General features: G+C 34.6%; 1 protein-coding gene across 2 annotated transcripts; it reads right to left on the bottom strand.

Moving 5' to 3' along the window:
* Positions 1–1,133: 1,133 nt before the first annotated feature.
* On the bottom strand, positions 1,134–25,654 carry CCNC (cyclin C). 2 transcript variants are annotated; one of them, XM_028104208.2, is made up of 12 exons: positions 25,443–25,646; positions 20,462–20,568; positions 19,509–19,593; positions 19,274–19,343; positions 16,138–16,189; positions 10,188–10,243; positions 9,020–9,055; positions 8,250–8,341; positions 7,575–7,642; positions 5,198–5,277; positions 3,798–3,916; positions 1,134–2,343 (listed from the first exon to the last, which is right to left on the bottom strand). In XM_028104208.2, the coding sequence occupies exons 1-12, from the start codon at positions 25,472–25,474 to the stop codon at positions 2,289–2,291; spliced, it is 852 nt and encodes a 283-aa protein (XP_027960009.1). In that variant the 5' UTR covers positions 25,475–25,646; the 3' UTR covers positions 1,134–2,288. The 2 variants fall into 2 exon arrangements, with proteins under 2 accessions (XP_027960009.1, XP_027960010.1); XM_028104209.2 differs by lacking the exon at positions 1,134–2,343 and adding an exon at positions 2,516–2,977 and having other exon boundaries at positions 25,443–25,654.
* Positions 25,655–27,634: the final 1,980 nt, after the last annotated feature.

Genomic DNA, 27,634 nt, shown 5'->3' with positions numbered 1-27,634 from the left:
CACTGGACAGTGCAAGCCTACAGCCCTGTTTGATTTTTTAAAAACAATACACGTCATCAATGGCTGATAAATCACAGAAAGAGACAACCAGTTATGATATGCCCTGATGGAAGACACCTTATATAGTAGTCTACCTGCTCCAAAAAAAATTTTTTTTGAATCTGAACCTGATCAAGGCTTTAGATTCAATGACCAATTTATAGAAAATATAGAAAAAGGAACATGTTAAATGGCACTTCAAGGATACAATTAGCAAGATCCATATGGTGGGATACTCTTAGTAGATAATCAAGTCAAAAGGGGAAATTTAAAAAATAAGATGGAGGAGGAATCCATGAATTTAAAAAGATATAAAGATTTGTCAATTAATTGCAATAACTTATCCTTATTTAGATCTCACTAGATTTAACAACTTGTCATGATATTTATAACTGAAAATTTGGGCAATGAATATTTGATAGTACCTTATTTTGACTAATTCTTTAGGTATAAAACTTTTAGTTTTTTAAGAGCCATCATCTTTAGGAATACATACTGAAATAATTATAGATGAAATATGGTACCTTGGATTTGCTTCAAAATAATATGCATATTATATGGGAAGTGGATGTGAGTTTAGATGAAATGAAATTGGCCATAAACTGATCACTGTTGAAACTGGGTAATGACACACAGGGATTCGTTACACTAGTTTATTTACTCTTGTATCTTTTGTTTTAAATTTTCTGTAACAAAAGGTTGGAAACATAATTTTCCAAAATAAAAATTTTAAAATAAACGAAAAATTAGGGTCAAGTCAATGACTGTGATATATAAACAGTCTGCTCTTCCAACCCAAACCCAATCTTAATTCTTTCAGACCTGAGGAGAGCTTTGTTCCTCATTTCTTATCTTGCCCTATAAGCCTACAAGACCTATATTTTTCATTGGTACTGACTTTACACATATTCTTCCTTTCCAACTTGTCTAATCCTCTCCATTAGGAAGCAGAACTCGGGACTGTGTTTATAAGCCATTTGAAATTACCCACTTGACAAACTATAGAAGACTTTAATACTGATCTAAAAGAAGAAGGACTCTCAGAAAACAGAAGACAGATTCAAAGAGATAAATTCAAGACACTAGTCAATATAGCTGGAGAACTTTACTTTTTATTCTTGCAGTTTTATACTAGGACGTCAACATTTAATTTAATAATCCATTGTTCACAATTTATTAAAAAACTGAATCCTTAAATTGTACATCAATATCCTATGACTCCAAATTTTATCACTCTCCTTCAAATCTGAAGAAAATGATTACTTTAAGTTCCACAGACAGCACAGTCCCACTGACATAACATTTAGTCCAAAGTCCTACACTCGTGAGAATTAAGAATAGCCAGTATCAAACTGGCCTGAAACCTGATTGTGTTCCTGGCTCAGGATACCTGTAGTAAATTTGTAAATCCACACTAAGACACAAAAATAAACTAGGGTGTGTATGTCATATAAAAAACTTCTCACAGTAAAAATTAACATTAAAATCTCACCAAATTTTATCCAATTAGCTTTCAAAATGCCTGATTAACTGTGAATCAAATACAAATAACATCATGTAGGATTTTTTTAAAGTTTGCCCAGCATTTCAAAATGGTTATGGAATTAATATAACTTTTAAAATGTCAAAGTACGCTATACATATTGCACTTTTCTGCTAGGCTGGGCTAGTATCTTCCATGGCAAGATACTAAAACTATTGAATAAAATACACTTTTAAATCAATAGGTACTTGATTAATTTCCCTGAAATTATCAACATCATTACCAAAATCTTCCAGGATTTTGTAAGATTTGATTCCTTAAATACAGTTTTAAAGTTTAACTTAAGGAGGGAAAAAACCCCTCATATATTTGACTTTTTATGTCCCTTTTTGGTCCTTCAATGACCAAAGAGAATTTTAAACAAATTATGCTTCATGTTTCCTGGCTTAATAAAAAGCTACAATTTCTATTATCCAAATTAAAAATTATACTAATCAAAAGCTATTAATTTTGAAATGTCTATGTAAGTCTGTCTGTAGGTTCCCTTAGAACCTTTCCATGCTTTTATAATCAAGAGATTTTAATCAATTATGTACTAGAATCAAATTAGGTAAGGAAAACTTATTTTGCAAAAATAAAATCACTTCCCAATATGCTTGACAGAAACAAGCTATTCATTTTCATTTGTGTTCCATTGAAGACATAACTGAAATCTGTCCAATGGTTTATTTCCCAACTGGTCCACTATGGAATTCTTCGGAATGTTTTAAGATTGGCTGTAGCTAGAGTTCTGACTTCCATTTGGACCCTGCTCTCCTTCACTGTTCAAGTGGGGAAGAAAGAGATTTTATACCAATTAAAAGACTCATTTTCAATACTCCAATAAGCCAACTAATTTTTAAAGTTAGTTACTCTGTGGTACAACTCTACAAAACAAAGGCATTCCTGATTGTAAGACACAGATGTGGAAAATTAAAATACTGAAGACTAACATTTGGTTTTATATTTTTATTCTTACGTAACTTGGTGCTCTCACACATAACAAGCATTCTGGAAGTTAGTGTTCATATACACTCAAAAAATTTAAATAAGGGTATGGGATTTCATTGTCATTACAGGTATCACTCAACATAGAGATTAGAGCTTCTGCACAAATTTCCTGTAAAATTAAATCTTACATATAAAATTTTATTCCTGCTAAATATGAAAATCAAGAAGTGTTCTTCCCAAAAAATTACTGTCCAAATGCATAATAAAATCACATGTAAATACAGCAAACTTTTATAAGTCAGAAAGAAAAATGGCAATTTCCTGGAAAATGCTGAATACTTAAAATAAAAATAACTAAAACTGAAAATACCAGTAACTGTGGCAATAGGATTATTGCCTTATCTTGTCCATCATCATCTTGCAGCTTCAGGCCCTGCCACTAGTGGAGAATCACTCAGGGAATTTCTGCAAAAAATGCATCCAAAGGTAGCTGTTTGAATGACTGCCTTAAACAGCTCCTTGTATAAGTCAAGTATTAATTTTTTCCAAACGGTAACATTAACTTACCAGACCTACAAATCTATCTTAATATTATATAATTTAATTATTTTTCTTGATCATTAAGATGGGTAGCATTTTTTTATTTTCCTTCTGACCTTTTTTCCTACTCTAAATGATCTGATATACAGTGAGAGCTGGGAACCACTGAACTAAATGAAAAGATTCTGTAAAAAACAACCAAAGAAAACCCTCTTAGCACAAGTGATTCACAGTTAGCAAAATTATGTTACTATGTGCCATGGATCTTCAGGTCGCTCAAAAGCCAAAATTATTTATCTTTACAATATCAGATCAATCACCTAAGTTTTTGAAAACTGCTACTGAAATTTATAAAAGAGGATAAAAGCCAGTAGTGTGTGTGTTGGGGGGAGGTCACACAGAGTCAAACTGACATGGGATACTATAGAATTCTTTATCCCTGAATTTCAGATGAACTAGCCTAATTCTGTTCTGTTTAAATTTATGTACAGTATATAGCCATATGTTGAGGGATACCTGTAAGAGACCTGCCATCGCATTAGGAAAAGTTAACAGATAATCAGATTAATGTTATTTTTTAAAATGAGACACTGTCAATCTACCAAGTCAGATTTTAAAATTACGTAAATCATGAAGTTTTGGAAGAAATTTCATGAAAACAATACAACACAATCTATGAAAAAATATGATAATGTATATGAAATATATAATTAAATGAAATCAATAATTAAAGTCTACAAAGTACCTGTTCGGAGGAGGTTTTGGTTTTGGCATCTTACTAAGAATAGTTGCCATCTCTTTTCTCTCATCAAAATTCTTCCACTGCTCATATAGTTTTAAAATAACCCTGATTATTTCCAAAATCTAGAAGTAAGTATTTGAAAAGTTCTCAGTGGCAATACCAAGCAACATTTAGTATATAAAGAACACACATCACACACATCCTCAGAAAACAGTGTAAAGATAAAGTCTCTGTCCTTAAGTATTCAGGTTATATTAGACAATCTTGATAAACTTGAAAGCAATATTTTTACCACACTGCTCTGTAGGCTTCTCCTTCTACCCTCTCATCTTTTAACATGTATACTTTGTCTATCCTTATCCATCTCTGCAGTTGGTTTCCTTCTATCTGCTAATATCCTAAATCAAAACAGAACAGTGAGGTACTGGGAAGAGAGGTCTAAATCATGAAGGAGTAGGCCACTACAGAGTACACTCCTCTAATACCAACCGTTTCAAACAATTTAATGGGAGGTGGTGCATGAAAGACATTGTTTTGTTTCTCTGTTAACTACTCTACACATGAGTTAAGGTGTTCAAAACCTGGCAGCTATAAATCTGTCATATCCAGTTTTCAAATCAGCCCTCTTTCTCATCTGAGTAGACCTCACATTGGATCTAATACTATCAACACTTCAGCAGAAAAGGTAAAAAAAAAAAAAAAAAAAAAAAGGGCAAAAGCCTTTTGTCAGGAGACAGGCTGTGTTATGAAAGTTTATAGTAGTATTTAGTGGTCTCTAGGTGGCTTTTAAAATAATCCTGGAAATTAGATGCAGCTTTGCAACTCAGCAAACCAAAAGTTTACCATTCTGTTTAAGCCTAAACCCAAAAGAGAAATATAACCCAAATAGTCAACATCAACTCTTCTCGCCAAACATGTTTCTTAATATTTTTTTTTACCAAAAATCTTCTTAGCTTTGTGGACATCATAGGATTTTAGACTCATGTTAAGTAAACATCATATTAACTTTAAAATGTTCAAATTTATATTCTACTAAGGGAATTTTATTTTTTAATATATTTTTTAAATTTTAAAATTTTTGTTTGAGAGAGAAACAGAGTGCAAGTGGAGTAAGGGCAAGAGGGAGAGAGAGAATCTTAAGCAAGTTCCACACCCAGTGCAGAGCCCAACATGGGGCTCGATCTCACAACCCTGAGATCATGACGAGAGCCAAAATCAAGAGTCAGACGCTTAATCGACTGCCTTCGGCTCAGGTAGTGATCCTGGAGTCCCCAGATCGAGCCCCACATCAGGCTCCCTGCTCAGAGGGGAGTCTGCTTCTTCCTCTGACCCTCCCCTCTCATGTGCCCTCTCTCATCCTCTCTCTCAAATAAATAAAATCTTAAAAAAAAAAAAAAGAATACCTTCTCCATATCCACAGAAAGCTCAGCAAACCACTGTCTGGCATCTTTCTGCTGTACAACACAGGCTACATGTAGACAAGCTGGAAAGAAAATGAGAGAAAAAGGGCCATGTTTAACCTCAAGTGTGAAATGTAGGGACTTAGAACTAAAGATAAGATTTTCACTTAAAATTTTCATGTGCATTTTCCAATATTCTTTTTAAAAATTATACAGATTCATCTAACAGTTACCAATAACCATCCCATCAACTTAATATAATACAGACACAAAAATTACTAGACTATCTTAAGGTTCTGGACATCTCCTGCTCCTCACTGTATACTAAGGATGGTACAGTTGCTCTGAGAGTCAGGGCATGTTAGGAAAAAATCCAATGAGGAAACTACATCAGGGAAATGATCCTCAACAGTGGCACAAAGGAGTGGTCAAAATTCACCCAGAAGTCAGTTTGACACACACACACACACACACAGGCCAATAATATGCTAATAAATTTCAACAATTAATTATATTTTGATATTTCAATTAAAAGCAGTCTGTTGCCTTTAAGTTTTTAGCCCAAGATGAAGTCAGGTGAACACTGGGCACCCCAGTACCAAATTCAGTGTTATAATCAAATGGAGCTTAGAAAAAAAAAATAATGCACTATATACAGTATAATTACAGTTGCTCTCTCAACAACATTAGTCTCAGGGGCGCCAAACCCCTCTGCAGTTAAAAAAATCTGTGGGTAACTTCTGACTCCCCCAAAACTTAACTATTAATAACCTACTCTTGACTGGAAGCCTGACTGATAAATAATTGATTAACACAAATTTTGTGTATGTACTATATACTGTATTCTTAAAATAAGCTAGAGAAAAAATATTAAGACAAGCATAAGGAAGAGAAGATACATTTACAGTATTATAAAAAACCTGTATATAGGTAGACCTGCACAATTCAAATCCATGTTGCTCAAGGGTCAACTATATACACATTACACACAATATAAACTAACAAAGACAGTAAAAGAACCCAAAGACAACAATCTCCATCATAATTTTGCCTAATATAATTTCTACCAGCAGCTTGGCTACCTTGAGCCCACACCAGCTTCTTAAGAGTTATTTTCCCTGTTTTAGTTACCCAAGTGATTTTGTGAAGGATGACATTCTAGGCAAACAGTGACTCAAATGTGAACTGACATACTGGTTGACCCAAGTCAACTGAAGCTGTAAAGTAGGGTGTAGGCCCTGAAGGGACGAGAGGCGAAAGAACTGAAATTATAGTAACAGGTAATTAAAGTACAGTGGAAAATGTCATTAACAAGGCATACACACATTCTGCGTGGAGCACTGGGTGTTATGGACAAACAATGAATCATGGAACACTACATCAAGAACTAATGATGTAATGTATGGTGATTAACATAACAATAAAAAATTAAAAAGAAAAAAACAAGGCATACGCAGAGTAAATTAGAGGAGACATCCTAAACCTGGACTGAGGTGATGTAGGAAGTTTGGGGATGGGAAGGGTGTCACTAAAGAGGTGATATCTAAGACAAGTCTTAAAAAAAAAAGGTGAGAATGGGAGCAGAGAATGATATGCACAGGTTAAAAGAAGTTGTGTATTTTATCCAGAAATTGGGTGGTAAAAGAGTAGGGGGAAAATCAAGAGGACAGAATCATGAAACTCAATAGGAAAAAGAAAGGGAAAAGAAACTAATAAGTGCTTAATATATGGCAGGCATTACTGCTGTTCTGTAAGACACCTCATTTAATATCTGCAACAATTCTGTATGGAGTTAGTATCCCCAACATTTTACAATTAAGGAAACAAACTCAGAAAGGTTAAATACTTTTCCCACAATTATAAAGAAAGCAAAGTTTAAACCTAGGACTATCTGATTCCAAAGCCTGTGTTCTAACCCATTACGCTACCTTCCACAGGTAAATAAAATGGTAGCTAACTTCTCCCTCCAGCAAGGCACTGACTACAGAGGCTCCTTTACCGAACCTCTGAGCACTTAACTGGGCTCAGGGAATAAAAAACAGGCCCAGTTATTCTATATAGTTTACAAGTAATATTAGCAGGCTTAATTCTGAACTTTTCCTCCTAAACAAAAACGTTCTATTCAAACACTGGTCAAAATTATTTTAAATGACTTAGAAAAAACAAAAAACGAAAACTTAACAAAAGAAGGGGGTGAGAGGGACAATAACTCTGACTTCTGAAAGTTGAATTTCATATTATTACAAATTCACATGCAAGGATTAGTCTATTACTTCATGAACCATAAGAATGTAAAGCATAATAGGGTGAAATTTCTTTTGGGATGACCTAAATAAGCTTATAACAATTCAACTAGTAAAGGCATACCATGCTTACATACCTAAAGCTATCATGAAAGGAGGATACAGTAGGCAAAGATCCGTTCTGTAGGTATCATTCACTATCCTCCTACAGAAATATAAGTCATATTATTACTGAAATCAGAACTACCTTGTATGATTGTACATTTCCCCCCAGAGAGGGTCAGATTTCCCATCTTTGTAAACATTTCTTTTGTATTACTGAAGCACAGATATAAAGGTGAAAACATCAAGGGAAAAAGATGGATACATGAAAATGACAATGAATAAGCATATTTTAATGGATAAAATTACAGCTAAATAGATTTTAAACTTAAAACCTTACAGTAAATTACAATAAGGATTTTTCCAATTTTTCAAATTAGAAAATCAGAAGAAACCAGAAATTATACAATTAATATGTATGTTGAATACCAATAAAAAGTACTCTATTTGAAAGATAATGTTTTGATTTTTATGTAAACTGTTTTTTTAAGAATCAAAATTTAATGGAAATATTAATCAAATAAAGATCCTTATCAATTTAGCATTTATAAATATAGTTAATTAAAATTCAACAAGCAGATATTTCACTCGACATACAATGTCTTGGGGCACTAGTTTAATTACTTTAAAAAATATTAAACTTCATATTCAGTTGTCAACCTTCCTAGCTAATAACATGTTACACTATGAATAACTTCTGTTCTAATTACCATGCAAGGGGAAGCAACATGTCTTCTTGGCCCATGTCCTGCACATACTGGAGCAAAGGTCTATAAGGATGATACACTATCAAGCAACAATCCTAGAAACAGTTTAAAAAATGTGTATGTATAAAAACAGATTTATTACAACACAAAAACTTATCACTACCCAACTGATTTGTAATTGTGTATTTCAAAATGTATTTCTCTAACTCATGCTTGCTTCCCTTTTATTCTCTTAAGCAAGCAGTATGGCAGCCCTAAACTCTACTATAATAGTGAAGGCAGTGCTCTCTCTGGAATATACCTTGGTAAATCGGTAGGCAGTCAGTCAGCATCCATTCCCTTAGAGACTCAAAGTGTCACATCTGCAACACACTGAAACCTCTTATTAGCCTATAAATCCGTAATTCCCAACTGGAGGAGCAGAATTCTGCCAAAGACATAATCTATCTTTAAATAACACCACACACATACACAAATTGTGCAAATAATTTACAGTGGCTTCATGTCCTGACTGGTTTGCTTGTAATCCTTTTATTATAGTTACTATAGAACAGAAAAATTTTCCCATCCTAAGTGGGACATACAAATTATTTTACAGGCTTCTCAGAGGATATAGGTGATGACGATGCTACTAGGTACTCTGATTTCACCATCATGTATCATTTGGATGGTTTTAAAATGCACCTCCCTATAAATCATCTCTTTAAAGAATTTCTGACTTCACTAAATTTGAAAGTTTTACTCTATTAATCACAAGGAAGTAATATACTTACCATTAGTTCTAAAAGATAGAATTCACATTCTAATATCTGTTTTAAAAAAAAGATTATAAATGTCAATGTGAAACAAATTAGATGAGTCTTAGTCTAACATAACAATTTATACATTATAGTAAGGTATCACAAATTTTTACTAAAATTTTTTGAATAAAAATATACAGTAGTTTATCAGAATAAACATGTGCAATAAAAATTAATTTTTACTATTATACAAAACATGTAATTATGACTATAAAGGATTTTAATCCTTATAGAAAAGTCAGCCTCATATAATAATTCTTACTTTTTTAATTTAAAATATCCTGTGTAAACTTCAGATTTTCTAATACACTTTCACTCAACAAATGCAAAAATGCAATTATCTCCACTTATTGTGTTACTTTTATATTACAAATCAATAAAAGGAAAGAATACTGAAAATGAAACAAAAATATACAATTTATACAGGATGATGAAATCCCTCACAAGGTAGAAAAAGGACATGCCTATTAAAAATGTTAACAGAAACTCACATTCTAAATTAATGTAAAGTTTCAAATATGGTTTTCATACTGTTCCATTACAGTAGTTCCCAGCCCTAGCTACACACTAGTATCACCTGGGAGCTTTTAGAAAATACCAGTCCCTAGGCCTCAAGCCTAAAAATTCTGTTTTAGTTGGTCTGGAGAGGCCCCGAGATCACCATTATTAAAAAGTTCCCAAAGTGATTTAATGGGCACCCAGGGTTGATAACCATTGCTATTAAGTACTTTTTTTTTTTTTTAAAGGTAGAAGCAATTTAGACGAACCATGAGAGATGATGGACTCTGAAAAACAAACTGAGGGTTCTAGAGGGGAGGAGGGTAGGGGGATGGGTTAGCCTGGTGATGGGTATTGAGGAGGGCACATTCTGCATGGAGCACTGGGTGTTATGAACAAACAATGAATCATGGAACACTGCACCAAAAACTAATGATGTAATATATGGTGATTAACATAACAATAAAAAATTTAAAAAAAAGGTAGAAGCAGTTTAGCTTTAATTTAGAATTAAAATTTATATTCTTGTATTCAGTATTTGAAAGTACCATTTCTAGGAAACTATTCAGTTTATTCTAACATAAAATGGAGCTAGTTTATATACAGCTTTGACAAGTAGTCTTATTTTATACAACATACTTACATGGTTCATCCTATAAGGAAATTCCTTTGGAAAGGCATATGAAAATCTAGTTTTTACTGCAGAAAACAAAAAAATGACTTAAACTAAGAAAATGGAAAAGTAAATTAAAGCAAAATTTCTTTAACACAGTGTAGAATATTAGAGGAAGGGCTAAATCACTTTTTTTTTTTAAAGATTTTATTTATTTATTTGACAGAGAGAGACACAGCGAGAGAAGGAACACAAGCAGGGAAAGTGGGAGAGGGAGAAGCAGGCTTCCCGCCTAGCAGGGAGCCCGATGCGGGGCTCGATCCCAGGACCCTGGGACCATGACCTGAGCCGAAGGCAGATGCTTAAGGACTGAGCCACCCAGGCGCCCCAGGGTTAAATCACTTTTAGTAAGAGCTCTTAGAGATGCTTAGGGACCCAGATTTTTTTGTTTTCAGGCATGGGAAAGAACTAAGTGGCAGGAATTCCTAGGCCCCCATCTATATCACAATTAGAGAGCTTTAATTATATACTTAATGTATTAAAAAAGAGTTCTGCTGCTTAAAAAATCAAGGGGTTGGGGAAAAAAAAAATCACCTGGATTTTTTTCATCTCTAAAATCTTTCCAGCTCTAGAATGATATTGGTTTTATTTCTCAGTAATTTAGCTTAGAAGGAACACAAGTTGTGTATGTATTCAAATATATATGTATATATTTCTAAATATATATATGAAAATTGAAAAGATAATACAACCAAAGAATGTTAATAGTGGTCATCTGAGATTTAAGGATTTTTACTTATCTGTACTTTCTATAATAGGTACCTCTTTATCAAAAGATGTATTTTAATAAAAGCATAAATATATGTGCAAAGTTCTCTAAGACTTTTTCATACCACACACAAACACATACATACAGTTACTATTCTTCTTTGTCAGTAAGTACAAATGAAAAAACTGTTAACTATCAATCTTCTCTCTCTTCAAAATGATGAGTGTACACCTTTAAGTACTACTACTTGAGAAAATTGTATTCACGTCATTATGATGCAGTGTTTCATTAAATCAAGTGATGTTCTAGAGGATCTGTTCTGTGATCCCTTCCATTTGCATAAAGCCTAAGACCACACGGAGATTTAATTTTTTTTTTCATTTACTCTATGTACTTTATTTTCAAAAAGTTTTATTTTGTAAGCAGAGGAACCTAACAACTAATTTAGATAGATAATATCTGCCAAGATTTGAAACCTAAACCATTTAAAGTTGACATTAGGAAATTTATACTTAAGCTTTCCTTTTCTTTCTCCTTTATTTGAAAACATACTAATATTAAGGTTTCTGAGTTTTACAAATACTTGTGATGTGAACAAGATGTAAAGTGTACAAATAAAATAGGTACTTACGTAATGGTAACTAATCAACAAGGTAACATTATCTCTGTACATAAAACAAATATGCACCCCTAACTCTAAGACCTTGACACCTAACTTTCTCTGAGATTTACCTGATACTGTTAACCTCTCTCCTACTCCATGGTAAAATTGCTCTGCATTTTGATTTTCTATCTTTTAATCCTTTTCTAACTTGGGAGGAAAGTACTTCCCTCCTCTCTACTGATACCTCTATCACTTGTGTATTTTTCATCTGCTCAACTGACAGTTCATACTTCTTTTTGCACCCTTAACCATTCCTCCTCCAATAAATCTGTCCCATCACTTACTAAAATGCTCAAATTTCTCTTAAAAACAAAAACACATAACACCTCTACCAAATTATATTCCTCTGCTTTTAAAAGTAGACTATTTTTTAGAACATTTTTAAATTTGTAGAACGGAAAAGATAATAGAGTTCCCATATACTCCCTGCTATGGGCTGAATGTTTGTGTCCCCCCAAATTCATATGTTGAAGCCGCAACCCCTGTGTGATGGTATTTGGAGCCACCTCCAAATTTAGGGAGTTAGTTAGGTTTGAGGGGGGTCATGAGAGTGGGGTCCCCAGGACAGACCAGTGTTCTTATAAGAGGAAGAGCAACCTCTGCCACATGAGAGCACAATGAGAAGGCGGCTGTCTGCTTGCCAGGAAACAGATGGCCAATCATGGAACTGATCAAGGCAGACACTTTGTTTGATCTTGGACTTTCCAGCTTCCAGAACTGTGAGAAATAAATGCCTATTGTTTAAGCCACCCAGTCTATGGTATTTTGTTAGAGCAGCTGGAACAGACTAAAACAACCCCCCACCCATTTTCCCTTGTTATTAACATCTGGTATTAGTATGGTACATTGTTATAATTAAGGAACCAATATAAATACATTATTATTAACTAAAGTCCATAGTTTATTCAGATCTCCTTAGTTTTTTCCTAATGTCCTTTTTCTGTTCGAGGCTCTCATCCAGGAGACCACTTCACATTTACTTGTCATGTCTCCTTTAGATTCCACTTGGCTGTGACAGTTTTCCAGACTTTCCATGTTTTGATGACTTTGACAGTTTTTAAGAGTACTAAATTTTTTTTCAAGTATTAGTCTGTGGCTTGACCCTCTACTGGAATTTGTCTGATGTTTATTTAATGTTTAGACTGGGGTTGTGGGATTTTGGAAGGAAGGATGAGAGAAGTAAAGCACCATTTCATCATATCACATGAAAGGTACACACTACTAGTTATTTATCACTGTTGATAATCACCTGGCTGAGGTAGTGTTTGTTGGGTTTCTCTACTGTAAAATTATGTCCCCCTTCCCTTTTCATAATATACACATTAGAAGGAAATCACTATGCACAATGAATACTTAAGAAGGGGAAATTTATGCTTTCCCTATTTGAGAGTGTAGTTAGCTACATAAATTATATGAAATTCTTCTGTATTAGAGATTTGTTTCTTCTCTCCCATTTATTCAGTAATTTATATATATATCAGTATGGACTCAGGGATATTTTTTTATACTTTGGGTTATAATCCAATACTACTTTTTTGTTGTTGTTGCTGTTATACAAATTCTTCTAGCTTTGGCCATTGAGAGCTCTTTCAGTTGGGTTACATGTCCCTTTGACATATCCCCATTAAGGTAGGTGTTTTTTTTTTTTTTTTGCAGCATTTCGTTACTTATTGGCACTATGCTCCAGGTCTATCTCGCATATTTCCTGTCCCAGTCACTTCTCCAAAGAGACCTAGTTCCTTATTATTGGAGAATGGTATTAGAAACAAAGATCTGGGCACTAGGAAAACTCACTGCTACTGCGATGTCATTGTTTGTAGACCCTCATTTTTAAGTAATCTCTACATCCAATGTGGGGATCGAACTTACAACCTTGAGATCAAGAGTCATATGCTCTCTGACTGAGCCAGCCAGGCACCCCAAGGTTCATCCATGTTGTAGCATATGAAAAACTTTAAACTCTGTCTACCTCAACTCACATTCTCCTCCAATTCACCTTACGTTATTCTGCCAGATTCACCTTCCTAACACACAATTCTAGCATCATCCTCATGTTGAGAAATAAAGCCTTCAAATGTACCACCATCATCAACAGAACAAACTACAGATTCTTCACTGAAGGCCCTCTAGGACTTTTTCCAGCTATTTCCTTACTGACCATTCACTGAATGTAATTCATTAGTTTCTCTATTTTTGACCAAACTGTTTGATGCTCCTAGACTATCTTTCCCCTACATTTCCCAGGCTCAAAGTCTATCTTTCTTTACCAAATTCAATTTAAGCCTTTCTGGATTCATCTAACAAATAACCTTTTACCACTCAAAACATTTACTGCATTCTCTAATTCTCTTATGCCACTTATTTCTTCTTTTGTATTATTTGTATATATATGTCTTATGTTCTTGTCCTTAAATTCCTTGTATTTATCTTTGTATCCACGACTGCATCCAATATGGTGTTTCCAGTGAGAACAATGCTGTTATTGATGATGATGAGCAGGCACTGAGGTTTACTGAGTATTACGGACTGAACCACGCTCTCTGCCCCGACCCTGCCAAATTCCAATGTTGAAGACCTAAACCCCAATGTGACTGATTTGGAGACAGGTAATTAAGAGGTACTTATGGTTAAATGTGGCCATAGGGTGGGGCACAAATTCTATAGGACTGGTGTCCCTAAAAGAGGAAGAAACACTAAGGGTACACACCCACAGAGAAAGGACCATGTGAGGACACAGCAAAAAGGTGGTCCTCTGAAAACCAGGAAGAGAAGCCTCAGGAGAAACTAATTTGTTGACACCTTAATCTTGGACTTCAGCTTCCAGACTGTAAGAAAATAATTTTGTTTAAACCACTTAGTCTCTATCACTTTTTATGGCAGGCCTAGCGAACTAAGACACTGACCAAGACACTGTTCTAAGAGCTTTACTGATGTTAACTCATTTGATCCTCACAAAAACCCTTTGACATAAATATTATTAATCCTCATCTGCAAGATGAGAAACTGAGACACAGATTATATTTTGCCTGATCTGCCACACAGAAAGCAAGGGAGCTGAAATTTGAAACCTAAGCTGCATGAGCCTATATAATACACTATTAACATCTATGAAATAAACAAAAATATTCTACTATAACAATTTCCTCTTCATTGGTAACCAAATACTATTATGAATATATCTTTATGGCTTTGCATGAAAAATAAACCTTAGTAATAGGTATTTTACTTTTTTTTTTTGAGAGAGAGAGAGAGAACACACACATGTGAGCAGGGGGAGGGGCAGGAGGAGAGAAAGAGAGAATCTCAAGCAGGCTACAATGCAGGGCTTGATCTCAGGACCCTGAGACCCTTCATCTCAGGACCCTGGGCTGAAATCAAGAGATGGATGTTTAACCGACTCAGCCACCCAGGTGCCCCAGTATTTTACATTTTTAAAAATATACACCTTCTAAAAAATTTGGAAAATAAAAAAATGACATAAGAAGAAAATAAGGCATCTAGAATCCACTACTAACAGATGAGCACTGCTAACATTCTGGTGGATTTCCTTCCAGTTGTTTTTGAATTTTTAATAATTCAATTTTCCAGACGGCAATCCAATACTTATCAATACGATATATCTGCTATATTAAATTCTATGGAAAAGCTGGTTCTACTCTGCTATTCTTAGAAGAGTAAAATATGGCATGGAAAAGACGGAATTAGGTTATTAAACTCTTCTCAGAAAAGGGAATGACCCAAAAATATGAAAATTAGTCTGGTTCACAAACCTAAAAACACAAAAACCTTCTGCCTCTTCTGTGCAAGATAAGTAAAAAAAAAAAAAAAAAAAAATTCCGCATTATCTTTCATCTTTTGTTAGGTGCTGGCTTTGTGCTTAACCTATGAAGATGGAGCATAGCATAATGTTAATACCTTGTACACAATATTTTACAATCACTAGTCTACAGTGTTATTTCCTTTAATGTCATGACTCCAAGGCAGCTAAACCCCATCTTTTTGGAAAAAGAACTAAAGCCAAAAAGTAAAGGAATCTGCTCAAGGTTATATAGCTATTGCTCAGACAGAATTGAGGCTGACTACTGTAGTCAGCATTTTTTTTCCTGCACTGTTTTTCAATATGGAGGCAAAATACATAATTCCTATCAAATACATAAACTACAATTACTAAACAAAGTTTACCCACAAGAATGACCCAATGGCTAGTCATTATGAAGCAAAAAAAAAAATACAATAAAACTGGAAAATAAGTTTTTTCTTTACCCTTATTATTTAAGAGCCACTGAGTTGATGTTTTTGGACAATAGTTACTATTCATTTTTGATATTAAATGTAATGTCTTGGACATAATATTCTTAAGTGGTTTTCAAAATTTTTGTATTTTAACTTTATTTTTAGCCAAATACACTACCCATAAATGTGACCACAGGAGATTTAATAAACCCAACCAATATTTCACAGGTCTCATAAACTAAAAAACATTAAGGTCCTATAGAGCTTTTTTAAAGAATTACATCCTTAAAGCAGGATATACTTTTTGCACTTACATACAGAAGTAGCAGCAGAAATCAATCTTGTATTTGAGACTACTCCAAATTCCTAGAGAAATAAAGGTAGATGAGATCAGGTACATAGTAACCCAATGAACCTAAGGGTATCTGGGTCTATTCAAAGCAAAGCAATTCCTATGTCCCCCCATGTTTATAGTCTGGTTTTCATCTTCTACCTACTTGAAGCGTGAAGTATTTAAATCTCTAAACGTATTACTTTTCCTTAAAATGGCTGCAATAAGACAAATGTTTAAATAATTTTGTCATTTAACATCATCGAGAGATACCAAATTAGAAACCAAGCCCTAAAGCAACAGTGCCAGTTTTCTGCACCCCAGTTTCCAAAAAGATTTTTTATATTCTACACTTAACTGCAATAAAAATATTAAGTATCCTTCCTATTCAACTGAACCTGGACTAATGAACAGGTATTTCATGCTATTTAGTAATAAAACAGTTGAATCTCTAAAGATAAACTTCAGTATCACCAAAAGAATTTAAAAGACCATAGAAACTATTATTCTATTTGGAAGAGGAAGACAAGAATGATAGAATGATATATTATAAAACTTCCTTTTCTTTTTCTTTTTTTTTTTAAAGTAGGCTCTACCCATGCCCAGTGTGGAACCCAAGACGGGGCTTGAATTCACAACTCTGAGAGCAAGACCTGAGCTGAGATCAAGAGTCAGACACTTAACTGACTGAGCTACCCAGGTGCCCCATAAGACTTTTTTTTTTTTTAAATAATTTCAGCCTTACCATAAAGCAAGCTTTTTTTTCCCTTTTTTGAGAGAGAGCGAGCGAGCAAGAGGGGATGGGGGTGGGGGGCATGGCAGAGGGAGAGGGACAGAATCCTAAGCAGACTGTGTGATGAGCAGGAAACCCAATGCGGAGCTCCATCCCTCGACTTGGAGATCATGACCTGAGCCGAAATCAACAGTCGGACGCTTAGCCAACTGAGCCACCCGGGTGCCCCAAGACTCTTAATGTCAGTTCCCATTTCCTCTTTGAATTTAATATGCCACCATTGTAAAAATAACTAAAATTTATGAGGTGATCCACCTTACATATTGTCTCATTTAATTTGATTAACCTCATAAGATTACTAAAACCTTCACTTCATTTTAAAACAGAAAAATCAAGAATCAGTTCCTTATTCAACAAAAGAAGTGAAACTAAACCTAGTCCTAATCTATATAAATACCTTCAACCTATATCCTTATTTTGGGGGGTGGGGAAGGTATGTATGTGTGTATATATGTTTATATTTAAACCTCAAACCATAGTAACTGAAACTAAAAAGTAAATGCCTCAGACATCTTAAAAGTCATTTCTATATAATTCCCACACAACTGGACAAAACACAGAAAGATCTGGTCACAGTTAACAATTAAAAACAATAACGCTATAACCAAATATAAAGGGATACATTTTTTTTTTCAGGAATAATTTTTTTTTTTTTAAGTATCCTCTCCACCCAATGTGGGGCTCGAACTCATGACCCTGAGATCAAGAGTCATACACTCTACCAACTAGAGCCAGCCAGGCATCCCAACCCAGGAATTCTTTATTCAAAATTCTCAGAGTGAAAACTTTCACTCAGTAAATCACGTAACAAAAGACATTTAACAAACAAAACAAATTAAAATCCCCAAATTCATCTTTAAGAGTAGAAATTTATAAAGATTTTATCTAGATTTTCCATACTGGTTGTGTTTCAGATACATCAAATTACATGGTAATATTTGGAAAAACCACCCCATAATATGGGTTTTTTATTTTTTATTTATTTTTAAAGATTTTTTATTTTTTAACAGAGAGAGAGACAGCGAGAGAGGGAACACAAGCAGGGAGCGTGGGAGAGGGAGAAGCAGGCTTCCCCCTGAGTAGGGAGCCTGATGTGGGACTCAATCCCAGGACCCTGGGATCATGACCTGAGCCGAAGGCAGACGCTTAATGACTGAGCCACCCAGGTGCCCCATAATATGGGCTTTTTATAAACACTTCCTTTTCCCACAAAAGAACTTAGTAATAACAGGGCTGGTTCTGTCCCTCTAAGCTACCACTTATAATCGGAAAACCACAAACCTCTAGAAAGTCTGTCTTAATATTATTTCTAATAGGGTCAACTCTCATTACTTTAGGTAATAATTAGGAAAGACGTCTTAAATAATCCTAAATAATGACTAAAACAAAACTAAATCAAAATTGACTACCAAAAGGAATATAAACCTATTGGGTTTAAATTACATTCAATTTTCAAGAATACAATTACGATTCTAAAGACATCTAAGAAACATAATACAAAGGGTTCAGAACTTTAAAGACTGCATATATGATCATGAACATTAGTCAATATCTCCTATTACTGTCTGGATTTTAGCTGCACTCTCTCAAAAATACTGAAAAGGAAAATGTGAGCAGAGATTTAGTCTCAGCTCCAAGTTCCCATCTCTCTTCTCTCCCTCACCTAGTTTCTCTACCCTAACAATTCCTCATCAGAATCTAACTGACTAGAGCCACACTCAATCCTTGCTTTCCCTATGGTTTGCAGGCAGCCATTATCAGGAAGCAGGGAGGGAAGACAGTAGGGCATAGGATGCATATGGAGAAGGAGGGACACAAGAGGAGGTACTATAATTCAGGTTATAGTAGAGAAGCTGTGGCACTTATGGAATACTACTTAGTGCCAAGCAGTAAATGTCTTTGAGGACCTAGAACAAAGCAGTTAAAGGCATGGAATTAGTAGCCAGACTCCCAGGCTCTGCCACTTACCAGCTCTATGATCTCAAGCAAGTTTCTTAAACTCTATGTACCTCAGTTTCCTCCTTTATGAAATGAGGATATTACTACCATACACCCCATTGTTTGTTATGAGGATTATAAGTCATATTATGAGTCAGTTATAGTTGTAAAAGAACTTAGAATAGCACTTGGCATACAGTAAATGCTACATAAGTGTTTGTTAAATGAATGTATAAAGACATTTATATCTTTGATTTTTGTATGAATTTCATTATTTTGCATAAATCACCATCTGTCACTATTTTTATATAGGTAATATGAAAACTAGGGCAGATTAACCAATGTACATTGACTATACTTCAATGAAGAACAGAAAACTATTTCATACCTCTACTTTGGATGCCAAAAACACACATGTAGGAGCCATTAATACAGGATCTATACTTTTCAGAGAATACCTAAAATATGATAAAACAAAGTTAAATGTCATTCATATACAAAACATTGGGGAAAAAAACCAAGATAACTCTATGGCAAACACATGATTCATTTATACTAAGGTTCATCAACATTACATAAGAGTTTCAAATCGGTGTAACATAATCCCAAAATAAAAGTCCTACCTGGCATAGAATCTCTTGAAATAGACTGTAGCAGTGGCAATAACTTGTTGTCTTAATTTAAGATGTTCACCTAATGCCTGAATAACTAAAAGAAAAATAATAGTTTTAAATGTTCTTCTGGTATCTTTATAATATTGACATTGAAAATAACTTTCATGTGGTTAAATCATGACTGTATTAATTTTTAACAAAGAGAAAAACCTACATATGCTATAAAGCTCTACTTGGATCACACTGAGCTAGGACTAGGATTTGCAAATCTGTTAAAAAAAATATAGGTATGCATTAACAACAATAAAAATAGAAAGTGTCCCATAGCAAACACTATTCTTATATTAAGAAGGTTGAATGATAGGCATTTTCCTCTACCTTCTAAGTATTTTCAATGTTTTTTTTATTATCTTTAGAATAACTATAAAAAGAAAATATTAGACAGTAATCAAACTCACTACAACTTCCACTTTATAAAGTTTATTAAAAAGTCCATAATGAATTCTCCAAACAAGAGAGAGAGGTAGGTTTGCAGAAGAGTGAACTGAAGGTTAGAAAGATCATGTAACAAAGCTACCATGTGGGACAGCAAGGATCTTTTGCCTCTAAATCATCTAAGCAAAGTTGTAAGATAAGAATGATCAATAGGATGTCAGCCCAAAGAGTCCATTTATCTTCAAAATACTTGCTTTAGTCAATCTTAAACTGGGTTTAATAACACATTATAAAGGCTTAGGGAGATTAATGAACACTTTGAAACTGTCTTGAGTGTCTCTGCAATGTAAGATTCACAAAAGACTATTTAGATCACTTATAAAGATAAATGAATATAAGTTATAAAAAGAATACATGAATAAAAATATTAAGTAGGGACTAAAACAGCTTATCACAAATTACTATACAAAAGTTTTAATTCAGAGGTAACCAACTGTACCATTTCAGTCAATTTTTTTAAAGTTTACCATTTGTAAAAAATATCTGTAATTTCCAATACTCTTCTTCTGAGAGAAACTTTAAGTCCTTCTGGCGTTCCTTCAACAGATCTTGTTTATCCAAAATCCATTGTAAACTAGAAGAATGAAAATGTTAAGACATGTTACAGAAAATCAACTAACAAAGTCACAAAAAATATACTAAGACTGAACAAGTTATGAACATTCCGAGAAATAAAAAGTGCAAGAAGTAACCTTGGAAGATAGTATTTTTCACATTTCTTGAAACTGAGAATTATCTCACTAATGAATGTAAATATGCCCTGAAAAAAAATTCCACTCTAATTTTGTCTCTTTTTTGTTTTCTCTCTAATTTATTTTATTTCATTGGTTTTAAGACTCTGATATCAAGAAAGATCTTACAATCAGTGATGCCTTAAGCTTTTAATCTACAGCATGTTTATTTTTCCCTAGTGATACATAAAATAATAGTATAGTTATTTGGCATCAAATGATGATGCCTTAGATTTGAATTATCTTTTCTCAGTTGTTCATGAGTAACTGCAGTATTTAATTTCTCTACTTCACAAATTCCACTCATGTTAAAATCTGCTTCAGAATTTATTACACTAATAGCCTCCTCCACCCGCCTAGTCAAGTCTACTATTTTTAACCAGAGATATGAAACTGAAATGACCCAAAAAACTATTCTGCAACTTGCTTTTGTCACTCATTATGTTCTGGAAGTCTTTCTATGTCAACAAATTTGTTATTCAGCATACCTTTAAACTGCTTCACAGCATTATGGATGGATTGTTACTTAGTTAATTCCTATTAATAGGCATGTAGCTTATAATTTTTCACTATTAAAAATAATGCTTTAATGAATAGCTTTGTAATTCACCCTTGCGTATTTGGTTAATAATATATTTAAAATAATTTCCTAGAAAAAGAAGCGATTGGTTGGTTTTGCTGATAACTGTTTTACATTGTCAGTTTGTATTCCATTCGTCACACCAATTTCCATTCCTATTAACAGTACATGAGAGTGTTTTAAAATATTTAAACCCCCTATGGGTTACTGCCAATCTTTTAAATACTTTACAACTTAAAGGCAAAGTAGTATCTTACTGTTTTAGGGGTTTTGTTTTTTAGTTTACTTCTGAGGTTAAACATTTTCCCATGCCTTACTGGTCAAATACAGTTCTTCTTTTGAACACTAATTTTAATGACAATTTTTCTAATAGGATGGTCTTTTTCACAATTAAGAGATTCTTTTCAATAATTTGTGTACTATGGATAATAAATCATTTGTCAAATAAACTGCAAACATTTCCTGAGTTTAGATGATCTCTTAATATTTACTTATTTGTAACACAGAAATATGAATCACTTATTAAGACCAACCCATATTTTACTTTGATTTTATGCTGGTCACAAATGGGAAGGCCTTCCCTGACACAAAATGATTAAAAAAAAAAAATCACCTATATTTTCTAATACACTTAAGGCTTTTTTCTTTCAATTTTTCTTATTCCTATGCCACGTTATTTTAAAACATTAAGATTAAATTATTAAAATCTGGTATGGAAAATATCCCCCTTGCTGATTACTATTCTTTAGAAAAACTTCTCGATATTCTATTACAATTATTATTCTAAGACTTGAACTTTAGAAGTATTATGTCAAGTCCCAATTGCATTAAATTTAGAGATCAATACAGAGAGAAATGCTATCATTACAATGCTAGAATTCAAACTCCCTTTATTAAAATCTTTATGTTCTACTACAGAATTTAAAAAATTTTCTTCCTACAGGTCCTGCATATTTCTTTAGTTTATTCTTGTGTATTTCTTATTTTCCATTAGTACTTGTAATTATATTTTTCCATCATTCATTTAAAAGAAAGCTTTCCATTTTTACGTTTTGTAACTGGTCACTTTACTAAACCTTTATTATTTATAATAATTTTTCAATTAACTGAATTTTCGAGTTAATTTTATCTCTACAGGCTGACAATTTTGTCATTTTTAGTATCTCATTCTATTAACTGTATTGAGTAGCAATTCAGAACAGTGTTAAACAGGCACCCTTATTTTCCTAATATTTCACCAATATCTTATTCATGCTTTGAGGTGCTTACCATGTTAAGAAAGCATCCTATTTGTTTTAGTCAAAAATAGATGTTGAATTTTAATAGACGTCTTTTGATGCCTTCACTGTTTATTAACAGATTTCCTAATACTGACTATATTTCTACAATAAAATCACTACCATTTTTTATATTTCTAATGTAATGTTAGACTCTACTTGCTAATAATTTATGATGTTTGTATCAGTATTCAAAACAGACTGTTTTTAGTGCTACCTTTGCTAGATTTTATCAGTGTTCTTGCAGCTTCAAAGAGAGAACTGGAAAGCTTTCTTTCTGAGTGAACTGGAATTTCAGTAGCAGATCCTCTTGAAAATGGGAAAACATTTACCCATGAAATAATGTGGGCCAGAGCATTTTTTAAGGGGTAGCTCTTTGGTAACCTTCTTAATTTGTTTTGGCTTTCAAATTTATTACCATGGAGATAACCCAAAGGTACATCTGAATTTATTTACTTTTCTCATTCCTAATTTTGTATCTTTGTATCATCCCTCTTTTCTTTGATTCAATTAGCAGCAGTTTAGTCTATTTGGATTTTTCCTTCCAAAGAACCAGCTCTTATAATTTCTGACTATTTTTCCTTTTACTATGTTAATATCAGTGTCACCTTTATTAAGTCTTTTTTTTTACCCCCTCCCCGGATTTATTTCACTGTTTCCTGTTTAATATTCTCAGACTATTTTGACTTATTTTTATTTTTTTCTCAGTTATTCTGGATGTTAGTTTATAACTGTGGCTTTGGCTCCATCCCATAGGTATGGATATATATTGATCTCATCAGTTTATTTCCTTAATATTATGTAATTGTATTTTCAGTTTCCTCTTTGATACAATAAAATATCCAGAATTGATTTTGTACATTTTTGTTACCTCTTCATTAATTCATTCAGTCAGCCACCTAGTATTTAGAGCCCTTCTACTTTTACTGCAGTAAGGTCAAAGAATGTGTTGTGCTCTACTTCCACTTTCTAGAAAATGCTGTGATTCACTATGTTCTGGAATTATCATTAATTTCATCCTCACAGTCACTTAAAGTTCTTAAAAAGATAAATTTCACAAATATTTAAGTTTTTCCTCACAGCACATAGTATGGAAGATAAACCAAGAACACTTATACATAGCAAATCTCATAAAAATTAAGATTACATTGTTTGTAAAATTCACCATTATTTCATGTGCTAAGAAAAAAATTGCCATGCTCATTTCAGAAATGTTAAAATGTGCATCTTCAAGCCATGATAAAGAGTTCATGTCAATTTTCCTCTTTTACCAAAATCACCTAAAACGATGGTTTTTGTCATCTTTTTGTTGATTTGTTTTTCCAGAATTGATCGCCTTGTCTTTCTCACTTGCAACCTTTTGCAGATAAAGCACTTCATGATTCTCAAGAGATCTCAGTGGCCCCTTCCTCCAGGATTATTTGAATTGTGAGGGAAGGACACTTTCAAAAAAAGCACATTTAACATTGTAACAATTTTATACTTCAAAAGTGAAAAAACAAATATTATAGATCCTGCTCCCCCTTTGATAAATGTTATTATGCCAACAATAAGTGAAAGCATAATGAGAACATTTACCAAAAGGCAGGTAGGATCTTTTTTTTTTAAGTTGAAAAATGGTTCTAACTTCTGATAACCAACAGCCAGCTGTCAATTCTTTCACCTTCTCTCAAACTTTATTAAAATACTACCCCTTGTCCACTAAATTTTCTGTATTTTAATTTTGCCCAAGCAAATATTAGTGAGCAAAACAGGGCAAAATGAAAATATGATCAGAGGTAAGGCTTCTATAGAATTTCATCTCCACAGAATCACTTACAGCAAGAGGAAAGCCTGCTTTTCTGAAAATAGGTTTCCAAATCCATTGTTTTTCTTCTCTTACAAAGGACTAAAAACAGAATGAATAGGAATCCATCTTCTTCACAGAATCAAAATTTAAATTACAATTACTAATGCTCTCTTGGCATTAAGATATATTTACACTAAAACAGAATAGTATCAGGTTCTGTTCATCTTTCAACCGTACAGCGGAAAGTCTAGTCAAAGTTCAATTGGTTCCATCACCCACCTTTCGGCCTAAACGAATGTATTTAGGGGAAAATATTTTTAATATTACTCTAGTTCTTCCATGGTCACTAATAAAAATAAAAACTTACTCATGAAATAGGTTAAAGAAATCGGCAAAGTCACTGGAAAATACATACTTAAAATATAAGGCACAGACTAATGAAATGGATAAATTTTGAAAGCACCTGCCCTATTCCTAACCAACATACAACTCCATCTAGGCATCAGGTAATGGCAGGAAGCGGTTAGACAGAAGAAACAAGACTGACTCTGGACTCTCTCCTCGGAATAATATTAAATCCACTCAAGACAGAAGTTCAATGACAAAAGACTACAATGCCGACAACTGAAGAGAGCCCAAGCAAAATTGAACCCCAACTGTCCTGAAGAACCGGCCTCACAGTCCGGAACTGTGCCACACTTCCCATACCTGCGCCCATCCCATCCCATCCATCCCATCCCATCCCATCCCCAACCCACCCCACCCCGCCTCCAGGCCTAGCTTATCCAGGAATCCGAAGTTAAACTCCTTCCTTCCTCGGAGACCGAACCTCCTTAGCCCCCGCCCTTCCCCGCTCACAGATCTTTCCCCCCGACCCCCGAAACGCTGCCAGGGGGCGGGGAGAGGGGAGTCGCCAGAGAAAAGTGCATCCCGCTTCCGGCCGCTGCCGCCCCCGGGAGACCCCGCGGCGCTTGGGACAGGGGCCGGGATCCAGGCCAAAGGGAGTCGCAGGCCCCGTCCTCACCGACTCCCAAGAATAAGCCAACGGCGAGAAGACGAAAGATCACTTACTAATGGGAGCTCTGCCAAAAGTTCCCTGCCATGGAACACAGCTTGCCCTGATAAAAAAGCACCAGCCGGCGGAGCGGCCCGCGGAGCGACCATAGACCCAGCCCGCCCGGTAACCGCGCTCCTGGATCTGATCTGCTCGGCTCCGCTCCGCGGCGGCTACGGTGAGAGGAAGAGGATGGCACTCTACTCTCCTTGACGCCGGCCGGCAACACTCTACAGTGTAAACCCGTTCCTGTGGATAAAAGTTCCGGCCCGCCCCGCGGTAGCAGACGGGGAGCAGACAGCCTGTGGGCGCACTGAGGGGGCGAGAACTAGGGCTCACAGAAGGCTCCCGGCGGTCGAGAGGCTCTCGCGAGAGTTTCTTACCGGTTCCGGCTTAGAGTTCGTGAGCTGTTTTCTGCGAGCTACGTCTATTCAGTGAGTGGGCAGGAAACCTACGCCGGTTTGGGATTTTGTTATTTCATTTTACAGGCCGCCCCTACACTTCGTTAAAGTGTAAGGTTTCGTGACTTCAGTTCTTTCTTCTGCTATTGAAAAGAGGTATAAAGCTTATTTTGTCCTCAAGGACCTACCAAAATTTGCCTGCAGCAAGCCGAGTACGTTCTTAATGGAGTCTTTTTGGACTGGAATGCAAACTTTTAGAGCAGCAGTACTTTTCCGTGCCAGAGACTACCGGTTTTGCAGAACAGTGAAAAACATTTTTCCTTTATTACGTATGTATGTATGTGTATGTAGTCACATATAAGTGCCAAATAGAAAGATACAGCCAGAAATGTAATAATTTAATTTTACAAGGTGAAATCTGTATTTCCCATTATTATTGTGACGTTGCATTTATTGTAAAACTTATTATTCTAAATAATTGGATACATCTGAAAGCTGTTCATAGAAAACCAATGTTCTGAGCAGCTTACTACATTATTTTTCAGCTAAGTGAAATAAGTCAGAGAAAGAAAATAGCATATGATTTCATTCATATGCACTTTAAGAAACAAAACAAATGGAGAAAAAAAAAAGAGAGACCAAAAAACCAGATACTTCTAAGTATAGAGAACTGGTGGTTGCCAGAGAGGAGGTGAGTGAGGGGATGAGTTAAAAAGGTGAAGAGAATTAAGAGTACACCTATCAGTGATCAGCACTGAGTAATGTATGGAATTGTTGAATCATTCTGTTGTACACCTGAAACTAATATAACACTGTGTGTTAATTATACTTGAATAAAAAAACAAAGGTAAAATTAGAGAAAAACTTTTTTTAAAGAAAGACATTATTTTTCACATTGTGGGTAGAGACTAATTAGGGTGTCGTGACATTGTGAGTCTGATAAGCATTTTCTGGAATGAGATAAAATATCAGCTATGTCAGAAACAGCAAGTATTATAATAGTATTATGTAAAAATTTTGATTCATACACATGCACATGCACTAGGTCCAGATGTGAAATGCATGGCAGTGACTTAACATAAAAATATTTTATATGTCACATGTCACTACCGTAAAGTCTGATGTGGATTAGATTGACCTCCTTGGTAGTTGTCCTCCAGATCTTCAAGGATCTAGCGTATTTTCATCATTCAACTATTGCATCTTGGTTCTTTGCTTCTAGGCTTGAAAATCATTCTAGAGAGAACACAGAGGACTCTCACTGCCTCTTAATCAGTGTTAAGAGACTTGAACCAGAAATAATACCATCACTTCCTCTCATGACCCATTGACCAGAATAGGCATATGACTAAGTTAACTGCAAGGGAGGCCGAGAAATGTAGGGGAACATGTAGTATGTTTGATGAACACTTACGTCTGCTACACTGCAGATCACAGTCAAAAAATTTTGAAAAGTGGTGCCTTAAGAAACATCAGGCCATAGGCTACTTCACAGAGGTTCAGAATTTCAACTCAGAGGTTTTTGGCAGTTGGGTATCTTTCAAAAGATAAGGACACAGCAACAAATTAGTGTTGTTGAATGTTTTGTTCTATGTGTCCCATTACACTTTGTTTCTACCACTAGACTACCACTGTTTCATGTCTAATTCTGCATTCTTCCTCCAAAACTGAGCTCCTTCATCTTTGTATCTCTGTTAGTTCAAGGCATAACACATCGTAGGCACAGAAGATACTGGTATTTGAAACTGACAGATGAATGGAGGGCAAGGTGCTTAAAGAGAAAGAATGTAATGTTATGGACAGAGTTA

The sequence above is a fragment of the Eumetopias jubatus genome, unplaced genomic scaffold (genome assembly GCF_037043125.1).
Source record: "Eumetopias jubatus isolate StellerSeaLion01/CBP00866 unplaced genomic scaffold, mEumJub1_p1.0 scaffold_6, whole genome shotgun sequence".
NCBI classification, from domain to species: domain Eukaryota; kingdom Metazoa; phylum Chordata; class Mammalia; order Carnivora; family Otariidae; genus Eumetopias; species Eumetopias jubatus.
Note: the sequence above shows the minus strand (reverse complement) of the source record. Positions and strands in the feature narration are given on the sequence as shown.

Bases quoted from the DNA above. Each gene is read 5' to 3' on its own strand.
- CCNC (XM_028104208.2), bottom strand. From the start codon at position 25,474: ATGGCAGGGAACTTTTGGCAGAGCTCCCATTA. The intron at 19,594-20,461 runs GTAAACTTTAAA...TTTTTCTTTTAG, and splicing joins ACAGATATTTTTTACAAATG to TTATTCAGGCATTAGGTGAA. The intron at 2,344-3,797 runs GTACTTTGTAGA...CCACTTGAACAG, and splicing joins CCAAAACCTCCTCCGAACAG to TGAAGGAGAGCAGGGTCCAA.